Source organism: Nicotiana tabacum, chromosome 24, assembly GCF_000715075.1.
Source record: "Nicotiana tabacum cultivar K326 chromosome 24, ASM71507v2, whole genome shotgun sequence".
Classification (NCBI taxonomy): domain Eukaryota; kingdom Viridiplantae; phylum Streptophyta; class Magnoliopsida; order Solanales; family Solanaceae; genus Nicotiana; species Nicotiana tabacum.
Window position 1 is genome coordinate 108,280,414 of NC_134103.1, and position 10,763 is coordinate 108,291,176.

General features: G+C 41.1%; 1 protein-coding gene across 1 annotated transcript; it reads left to right on the top strand.

Annotated features, from left to right (window-relative positions):
- The first annotated feature begins 1,004 nt into the window (after nucleotides 1–1,004).
- LOC142178384 (DEAD-box ATP-dependent RNA helicase 38-like) lies at nucleotides 1,005–2,265 on the top strand. The gene is made up of 4 exons (XM_075247725.1): nucleotides 1,005–1,010; nucleotides 1,099–1,146; nucleotides 1,465–1,881; nucleotides 2,059–2,265. Exons 1-4 carry the CDS (start codon nucleotides 1,005–1,007, stop codon nucleotides 2,263–2,265), a joined length of 678 nt encoding a protein of 225 aa, XP_075103826.1.
- Nucleotides 2,266–10,763: the final 8,498 nt, after the last annotated feature.

The following is a 10,763-nucleotide window of genomic DNA, read 5'->3' on the forward strand; positions in this document are numbered from 1 at the left end:
CTACATGAAAGATATAATCAGCCAGTCAATATTTGTTGCTCACAAGTAATAGAAAGCAAGCATTATTTGTGTCGAGTTGTTGGTAAAGTTTTCACTAGTGTGTATTTTTCATTACATCCTCCGGAAATAGGGCATATGGAGCATGCAAAAGGGGAACGACTTTAGAGCAATTGAGGAGTAAAGTATAGACCCTTAAACCAAGTTGTTGCATGGATAATAGAAGAGAAGAAGAAGAAGGAGGATGAGGGAAAATAGAAGAGGACAAGAGACTGAAAGGGGGATAGGGATTTGCTGCATACTTTAAGAAGGGTAAAGTATAGCACCCAAGGAGTGTTAATGATGGATTCTTTTTGTTTTTTTCTTTTGGGGGTGGGGGCTTAATTACCTATTATCTGGGTAAGTTTTGCATTTCACAAATCACAGTTTTTCTCATTCTTTTGTGGATAAATTTTTAGTATTTTATAGATGTAACTTTTTATTTCATTATTTTATTGGAACAAAATCTTGGTACAGGTATCACTGTCAAAGATTGTTTTCCTTATTGGGCATGTAGTAACACTGTCAGTCCCAGAACCTTGGAAGTGTGAAACTCGAATCTTAGCATTTCTATTATGTGTTTTACTTGTATGCTTTGCATATGTAGTTGAAGCCTGGTTTTGTGTGTGTGTACATGTGTATGCCATTGGTGGGAAGGAAGAGATAGTTCAGTTAGCATTGCAGATAAGAGAAAGAGGATAGTCTCTGGGTCTTTTGGTGGTGGTGGTGGTGGTTTGGGGGGGGGATGTGCTCTTTTATGTCCTTTCTGATAAATTTCAAATTATTATTGGAACTATACACTTGGAACTGCTGTTAGTTTAATATCAATAGTTGAATTAGAGTTGTCACCACCAAGAAAAAGTAGTTCAGAAATGAGGGGCGAATATTGTAATGAATTTGATACGAGTCAGCCACTCTCTCAGCGGAGATAATAAGCTGCATACAGGCTGATGTTATCTATGCCCTTCATGGAGGTTGCCAGGTTCCGCGTTCCAAAACTGACCAATTAGTAATTATTAGTTTGCTTTGAAGTATAACTGATAATATACACTGCACTTGCAGCTGCAAAACAAAAAAGAGAAGCAAAATCCCTTTGTCTTTATCTCACTGGTAAAAAGGAATAGCACTGCCGCATGTTTCCTTCTTATTTATGCCATGGGCTAGGATTGGAACTAGAATACTACTTCAAGCAATGTCTAACTTCACCTTCCTCATTTAGTGAGTAACTGAGTATAGTCTGAGGCTTAAATTAAAGTGCAATTCATGGAGCTGGTTAATACCTGGGTTTATCTTAGGTAAGAAAGCGATGGGATGAGAAGGACGGCGGCTTCTGCGCTAAGTTTTTGTTTATAAAAAATTTGATATTAAATTTACCTTATCAATTTTTTTTAATATTTGACTTTTCTTTTTCATCATTTTAATTTTTAGGTGCTTCTGTTTTCTGCAACGTTTGGGGAAAGTGTCAAAGCATTTGTGACAAAAATTGTTAGAGATCTTTTCGTGAAAGATTATAACCAGATGTTTGTGAAGAAAGAAGAACTTTCGCTGGATTCAGTGAAGCAGTATAAAGTGCAGTGTCCGGATGAACTTTCAAAAGTCATGGTGATTAAAGACAAAATACTTGAACTAGGACAGAAGGTGGGGCAGACAATTATATTTGTTCGTACAAGAAACAGTGCGAGTATGCTGCATACATCATTGGTGGACTATGGCTATGAAGTGACAACAATTCAAGGGGCTCTTAAGCAAGAAGATAGAGACAAAATAATCAAGGAGTTCAAAGAAGGATTGACACAAGTTCTTATATCAACTGATCTTCTTGCTCGTGGATTTGATCAATCGCAGGTAACTTTAGATTTTAATCTTCCCAGTTGTCAGCCATATATGATATAAAATTAAGGTTCTTTTGTACGTGTAACTTCTTTCATAGCAATGATGTTTTATTTCTGTAAATGCTTTCTTGATTTCTGTTTTGGTGGCTAACATTTAGAATTCCTAAAAGCTACTACAAAATATATACAGGTTAATTTGGTGGTTAATTATGATCTCCCTGTGAGACATGAGAGTCCATCAGAGCCAGATCATGAGGTATACTTGCATCGGATTGGTAGAGCAGGGCGTTTTGGCCGCAAAGGTAATATGTTTCCACTTTTTTATGCATCTTCCGTGCTCTGTTTGTCTCTCTCGGTGTATTTATCGTTCTGTATCACTTACATATTATTTATATAGAGTTATTTTAGAGACCTCCCTCCAGGTTTCACTTCGCCGCACTAACTTCCCTTGTGGTTTATGATATTACCGTTACCTCCCTTATTTTGATTTTCTTGTAACAATTCTTTAAATCTATTTGTCATTAAATTTAAATACAATACGAATTGATAGATCGCCTTTTCTTAATATTAAACTCTTCCAATTAATTAATTCCATCAAAATATCTTAATTGACAAGTTCTTTCGAAATTAAAAAAAAATGCAATCTATACTTAGCTTCTCCAGCCGTTAATATTTGGGTTGTTTTCTTTTATAATAATGTAGTAGAAGAGTCTTTGGTCTTGGGATTTGGGGACGTTGTAATCCTCTTGCAAGGAAACATTATGTAGAGTGATTCTTCCGCTCTTGGTTCCCATCCTTTTTAACTTTGGAAAATATGGTTTTCTATCTTCTTTATGTCTCGATAAAGTTTGGTTATTTTCTTTTGCTAAATCTTGATTGGAACTCTCATTGGTAATAATGTAATGAATATGCCTATCCATAATTTCTGAAATGGGTGAGTTTTGCGGGGCATGTTCATGTTCTGCATAATATTGAAGTATGAAGACTCCTTCATATGCCGGTGGCCATGATGGTAGTAGTTCAGAACACTGAAGAACTAGCCTAGGGTATTAGGAGTATGTTTTTCTAACTCTATGAGAAATTAAAGAAAAGATATTTATAAGATTCACCTATTTGCAGCTCAAGGATTGAAAGTATTAGCGTCTTGATTCCCTTCTTAACCTGAAATGAAATGAACATAGGAAAAGATTGATCATCAGATTCATTTCCTTGTTAGAAAGAGCCCAAGAGTGGCTCATAAAATTCTGTTAAGATGAACAGTGCTTTGTACCTGAACAGTGCCTGAACCCTAGGTATGATAATACATGCCTGAACAGTGCTTTCTATGGCCGAGCCTCTTCCATCTCTTCTTATTCCTAAAATTCCACCACACCCATCAAGAGCCAAGCTCCCCGCGATCAAACCCCAGTAAATTCCCCCGGCAACCGAGCTCTCACGCACCGCCAATTCGCCTGACTTTCCGGCGAGTTTCTGCCATGCGCCGGCGCGTGTGGCCTTTTCCGGCGACTTTTCAAAAAAACTTTCTTCAGACAGCCTCCTCTCGAGGCATTTCCGAGCCATCCCGTACAAGTTTCACCAAATTCCGACGACTTTTTCTTTTTCCAGCCTTTAAACCCCAGATTCTGACGTTTGTTTCCTTTGTTCAGTACGAGAAAACCTTACTCCCTTCCTATATACTGTTTTCACCCACTGTGAATACTGTTATTCCAACTATTGAGGTTTTTTCCGGCCAGTTTTTCCGGGACAGCCGCATTTAGAATATGATGGATTGTACAGAGAGAAGCTCCTTTTTCTCTTTAGAATCCAAAAAACTGGAAAACATGTCTTTTATCAAAGTTGTCTCTTGGCCAGCCCTAGAACTTGGGGGAAGATGCCATCGAAAGCTCGACGTAGGACAGGAGCCGCACTTCTCGCTGTCCGAGGAGCACACTCTCAGGCGCAAGGGTTTCTTGGAATCTACTCTCATTGGGTCTTTCTCCAAATGGGTTGGTTCTCCGGAGGCTGTTAGGAACTGGGCAGCAAAGGCATAGAACGTCAAGGACGGGCTGAAAATATCGCAATTGGTGGACACTCAATATCTCTTTCGTTTTGTTGACAAGTCTCAAGCTCCAGAAATTCTTGTCAGAGGAAACAGGTGGTTCGATGGGAACTTTTTAAATCTAGACAGATGGGTGGAGCATGATGGGTGTCTTGACCCTCGCTTCACTGGCGAAACATTGGTGGTCAACATGGTGGGTCTACCAGTGCATCTTTGGTGTCTTGACCTATTCAAGAAGATAGGGGAAATCTGTGGGGGTTTTATTGATGTCATTTGCAGTTTACACGATCTCTCGCGAGTGAGGATTGTTGTGAGGAAAGGGGGCAGAATCCCTGTCTCCATTGTGGTGGAAGATGGCTACCTGAGTTATAGGGTTTGGTTGAGCCCTAAATTTAGCCCTATCTTTATGCCGGTGATAGCGACGGAAGAAAAGGGAAGGTCAAATAGAAGGGAGAGGAGGGGAAAACAGTCTCTAAGGGGAGGGGAGGGCTCACCGGATCACTGGATTAAGCCGGAAGCAGACGTTAGGTCGAAAAGAGACGAGAGGTTTGAAATTGGGGGAGGAAGACAAAATTATAACAGGAGGAGAAGACGTGAATGGGTCAGTGAGGCGGGCTGGAAAAGCAGAATGGGACGATCCTCTTCTACTTATCATAGGGCCGGGAAAGTTTTCAGCAAGTATAGGCTTGGGCCTCCTCACATGGGCCCAACTACTTTCCCCAATTCCATTAGAATTGATCCTAAGGGGCCCAGTTTATTTCAAGTTGCGCATGACAAGGCCCCTAAGCATATGGAAACAGTCGTTCCTACTTCCTCTGGCCATGGTGCTTCACACAGTGGCACTTCTTCACCGAGTTCTAGTGACCTGTGCCCCTCTACGATGGCCGATGTTGCAGGGGCAGAATCGGCTAACGATGGTGCTGTCAATCCACGGCCCACCGCCTCTGATGGACCCGGTTCCATCAACCCCTCACCTGCTCATGGGCTTAGTTGGGCTGAGGCCACACTTAAAGTTTCTTCTTCTTCTGGGGTGATTGTTGAGCATGCCCGAATTGATGTTAGTGTCGGATTAGTACTTTCAGTTAATATGACGCCAAGGGTTCCATGCTCTCTTCCACCATGCTACACTATTGATGGTTCTGGACATTCCTATAGCAGCGGGGTGTTAATTTCAGAGGTTGCTGACCCTCAAAGAGATGGTGAGACCCTTTCGGAGGTTAAAACCCCTAGTGCTAGCAATGCTATGGTCTTGTATTCCTCTGATAGTAGCATGGAAAAAGCACATATAGAAGAAGCCTGCCCAAGTTCGTCAAGGATCGGAGGAGGGGATATGTCTTTCTGGATGGAGGATAAACTATTAAACTTTGGGAAGTTTCTAGGTGTTTTTGTTGAAGGGAAGGAAGATAGGGTGTTAGAACTGTTGAGGGAGATTGAGCAACAATCTCTTTACGATGGTGCAGGGAGGGAGTTGGGCAAAGGTGTTAAGCAAAATAACTTAGGGGATGTAGTGGTGTATCAGAGAAGGGGGCGAGTGTGTGACAAAGAGAAAGGGACCTCGGCTAGGGGGGTGGGGAAATGGGGGCTATTGTCGCTTATGGAAGTTAAGATCCTTTCATGGAATGCGAGGGGGATGAATGACCCAAACAAAAGGTCCATCATCAAAGTGGGAGTTAGGGAGTGGGGTGCCAACCTAGTTTGTTTTCAGGAGATCAAAATGGAAGTTTTGTCAGATGCGATCGTGAGAAGTGTCTGGGGAGGTAGTTGGGTGAAATATGATTGGGTCCCAGCAGCGGGAAGTGCCGGGGGCATTCTACTTATGTGGGATGGTAGAAGCTTGGAGGTAAAGGAGATTAGGAAGGGTGTTTTCTCTTTGGCAGCTCTCGTCAAAGATAGAGTGAGTGGGGCAGAGTGGGGATTTGGGGGAGTGTATGGGCCGGTAGGGGAAGGGTCCAAGGTGTCTTTCTGGGAGGAACTGGCCAATATTATGGGGGAATGGGACATTCCATGGGTTCTAGGGGGAGATTTTAACACTATTAGATTCCCGGAGGAGAGATTAGGGTGTAGTGTGATTTCGAGGGCCATGGAGGAGTTTTCTGACTTCATCAATGATCACTTTCTCATTGACCTTCCTCTGTCGGGGGAAAGGTTTACTTGGGCCAGGGCGGAGGATTCCAACTCAAGGTCTAGACTTGATAGATTCCTGACATCTCCCTCATGGGATGAGCTGGTGCCGGATGTGCTGCAGATTCCTTTACCCAGGTTGACTTCAGATCATTTGCCTATTTTGCTAGATGGATGCAGAGGGAGGGGGTGCGTGCTCCCTTCCGATTCGAAAACATGTGGTTGAAAGTGCCAGGATTCGGTGACAAGGTGAAAGAATGGTGGACAAGCTACGGGGTATCAGGGTCACCTTCATACCGTCTCTCGAAGAAACTCAAATTGCTCAAGGGAGATATTATTAGGTGGAATAAGGAGGTTTTTGGGAGGGTAGAGGTTAAAATGAGGGAGCTTATGCATGAATTGGCGGATTTAGAAAGAGAGGAAGGGGCGGGGGAGTTAGACGAATCTGAGAAAGAGAGATTGAGGGAGGTTAAGAGGGAAATAGTCGAGTTAGCAATAGCTCAGGAGACTAGTTGGCGGCAAAAATCGAGGGTGCTCTGGTTAAAGGAGGGGGATTCGAATACCAAGTTTTTCCATCGGGTGGCGGTCGCAAATCGAAGGAGAAACTTCATAGAGTCCTTAGTTGTGGATGGGGTGAGGATTGAGGGAGAGGGGGAGGTAAAAGGGGCGATAGCGGGGTTTTATGAGAACTTATATAAAGAGGAAGTTAGTTGGAGGCCGACTTTGGGGGGAATAGAGTTCAACCATATAGGGGAGGGAGACATCGAGTGGCTAGAAAGGGCTTTCGAGGAGGAGGAGGTGCACGAGGCTGTGTCGAGTTGTGCTGGTGATAAGTCCCTCGGGCCTGATGGTTTCTCCTTGGCTTTCTTTCAGTTCTTCTGGGACACCATCATGGGGGAGTTGATGGAAGCCATTGAATACTTCCATGCGAATGGTGTTTTCGAAAGAAGTATCAATGCTTCCTTTATTACTATTGTGCCTAAGAAAGAAGGCGCATCTTGTATCAGAGACTATAGGCCTATTAGTCTCGTGGGGAGCATTTACAAGATTATTTCTAAAGTGCTTTCCAACAGATTTAAGAAGGTACTTGACATGACTGTTTCGTCCTCCCAGAATGCGTTTGTGCAAGGTAGGCAGATTTTGGATGCTGCCTTGGTGGCAAATGAACTTGTAGACTCCAGAAGGAAAAATAGAGAACCCGCCTTACTATGCAAGTTGGATCTTGAGAAGGCTTTCGACCATGTCAATTGGGAGTTCATGGACTTCATTATGATGCGGATGGGGTTTGGGGAAAGATGGAGGGGATGGATAAAGTTCTGTATTTTCTCAGTCAGATTCTCTGTCCTGGTTAATAGCGTTTCAATACCCAGATTTTATACCACCGCATGCGTATCAATATCACAATATATTATAATTTGCACCTCAAGTGCTCAAATAATTTAGCTTGCCAAAATAATTCAACAACAATATTTTTCCACAATAAAGAGCTCACGGCTCCATCACAATGAGTACGAAAAATCTTACAAAAATATTCAGGAATAAATAATTCAGGAAAATAATATTTCAAAATCTTTAATACGTTGCTTCAATATCAAATTTAAAAATATCAAATACTTTATATTAATAATATTTAATTTAAAGAAAATCAACCTTCAAATAATACGCAGAACAAAAGAAACCAAGTTTCAACTAAACAGCTAAAACTATTAGCAAGAAAAGGTCAAACAAATTTAGGGTATATATTTGAGATCAATGATGAAGAATATAACAAGATAAAATAATTTAATAAATGCGCAACAGTGATCTACACAATTTAAAAATATAATCTTTCACATTTAGCCCGTGTACATACTCGTCATCTCATGTACACGACTTTCAACATATTTTAATAATCACATCAATACCAATCCTAGGGAAAATTTCCCCACACAAGGTTAGACAAGTCACTTACCTCGACTTGCTCCAATTTAACCAAGTATTATGCTTTTTCCTCGATTTTTCTAATGACCCAACCGGTCATTTTTAACTTTAGAACCTCGTTTCCTAAACTAAAACTTCCCGTAGGTGCTTGTAATAATTTATGACTTGCGGGGATGGTTGGTTCGGGATTTGGAAGTGTTTGAGGTGAAACCGGAACACTTAGTTCCTTAAGTTGGCCTTAAAGTACTAAGTTTGACTTCGGTCAACATTTTGTGAAAACGACCCCGGAATAGAATTTTGATAATTCCCGTATGGTGATTTTGGAGTTAGGAGCGTGTTCGGAATTTTATTTGGAAGTCTGTAGTTAAATTAGGCATGAAATGGCTAAAAACAAGAACTTAAGTTTGAAAGTTTGACCGATGACTTGACTTTTTGATACCGGAGTCGGAATCCAGTTTCGAAAATTTTCATAGCTCCGTTATGTAATTTATGACTTGTGTGTAAAATTTGAGGTCAATCGGAGTTGATTTGATAGGTTCCGATATTGAATGTAGAAGTTGAAAACTCTTAGTTTTATTAAGCTTGAATTGGAGTATGATTCATGGTTTAGCGTTGTTTGATGTGATTTAGAGGTTTGACTAAGTTCGTATGATGTATTAGGACTTGTTGGTATATTTGGTTGAGGTCCCGAGGGCCTCGGGTGAGTTTCGGATGGTTAACGGATCAAAAATTTGAGTTAAAAAGCTACTGCAATTTTTCCTCTTTTGTTGGACATTCTGGGCTGTGATCGAGCCCAGATATCGAGCCAGATATCGAGCCCAGGGTTGACGAGGTACAGGCTCGAGCTAGTATATCGAAGCCATGATCAAAGGTCCAACTCGAGGGCCATGATCGAAGGTCCAGCTCGAGGGCCAGGATCGAGACCCAAGATCGAGGGTCACAATCGAAGGCTCAAGCTCGATGCCATGATTGAGGCTATGATCGAAGGCCCAACCTCGATACTCTGATCGAGGCCATGACCGAGGTCCAGGCTCGAGCCTGTGATCGAAGCCGCGATCGAAGGCAAGGCTCGAGGGCATGATCGAAGGTATGGCTCAAGGGTTGGATCGAGACCCAAGCTCGATGCCCTGATCGAAGGTACAACCTCGATGCCCTGATCGAAGGCACATGTTCGATGCCGCGATCGAGGCCCAGTTCGAGGACCAGTTCTGAAGGCTGCTGGGCAGTTTTATAAAAAAAAAAGGGCATTCGTCCCATTTGCCATTTTGACGAACTTGAGCTTGAGCAGAGACGACTTTTGTCAGATTTTCAAGGGAAAAACATTGGGTTGTCGGATTTCATAACTTTCGCCGGATTTCCGAGATGTGGGCCCTGCGGGCGAATTTTTAATTAATTTCGTGATTTTTATTAAAAATATAGTATTTCCTTATAGAATTTATTTCCTATAATTTTTAGTGATTGTATCGAATTATTTTGGCTAGATTCGGGCCAGACAGAGTTGGATAATCGTGGAAAAGGCAAAATTGTGGATTAAATTGGAGCAAGACGAGGTAAGTCTCTTGTCTAATCTTGTGAGGGGGAAATTACCTCATAGGTGATTAAAGTTAAATAATTATTGTTATTTGTGGGGGGCTACGTACGCACGTGGTGACGGGAGTCCGTGCGTAGCTACTATTAATGCTAAAGTCCGGGTAGTTTAGGACTCAAAGCATGCCTTACTTATGTAAATGGTATTCTTTGATTTATTTATATTAATTGATATCTATATGAATATATTGTGAATTGTTGGATAGAGATATTAAAGGATGAAAATCTCATAGGCTTGATTGTCTGTTTAAATCAATTAATTGTTAAAAAAAATTATTCTCCTCCCAAATTCATCTTATAATGAATATACTCTCCTTCCGGAGGCACATAAGAAAATGCCCTCATTTCTTGTAGAGCGGGACGAATGCCTCGGCAGGATAGATACATCTATGGTTCGCGCCGCACGTCCCTCGGCAGTGTACACGACACTCTGGATCGGGCCGTACGTCCTCGGCAGAAATCGTGCTTAATAATAATAATTATACGATACTTTAATAATTTATTTCAGCTTGTGAAGCTAAGTAATAAATTGAAAAGTCCTTGGAATTTAATGAATTATTATTCTTGCTTGTTTAGGAATTAATTGTTACTCCTGTAAATGAGATTTAATTGATAAATTGGAATTTATTTGAATTGAAGGAATTTAATTAATATATTGAGAATTGTTACATTTGAAGGAATTTGATTATTTCCGCTGATTTAATAAATTATTGCAAATTCTGTAAATCATGCTGATTTAAATATCCTAGTTTTATTTCAATTATTATTGACCCATAGTAAGTGTCAAAGTCGGCCATCTCGTCTCTACCACTTCGAGATTAGGCTTGATACTTACTGGGTACACGTTGTTTACGTACTCATACTACACTTCCTGCACTTTTTTGTGCAGGATCTGAGACAGATACTAGTGGAGGACCTATCATTACATACCCACATCATCCCGAGGCATAGTGGTGAGCTGCCTTTCTGAGCCGTTCTGCAGCTACCAGTGTCTCTTCTGATATTTATATTCTATCTATTTCATTTCAGACAGTATTTGGAGTTTTGTATAATCTACTAGATGTTCATGCACTTGTGACACCGGGTCTTGGCACGTACATTGGTAGAAATTGGTATTTTTTTTTTAAATAAAAGTTTAACCAATGTATGTTTGACTTATTAGTTGGCTTGCCTAGCTGTAGTATTGGGCGCCATCACGACCTATAGGTGAAATTGGATTGTGATAATTT

Coding starts and splice junctions, on each gene's coding strand:
- LOC142178384 (XM_075247725.1), top strand. Junction 1,147..1,464: donor CCTTTGTCTTTATCTCACTG/GTAAAAAGGAAT, acceptor TTTAATTTTTAG/GTGCTTCTGTTTTCTGCAAC. Junction 1,882..2,058: donor GTGGATTTGATCAATCGCAG/GTAACTTTAGAT, acceptor AAATATATACAG/GTTAATTTGGTGGTTAATTA.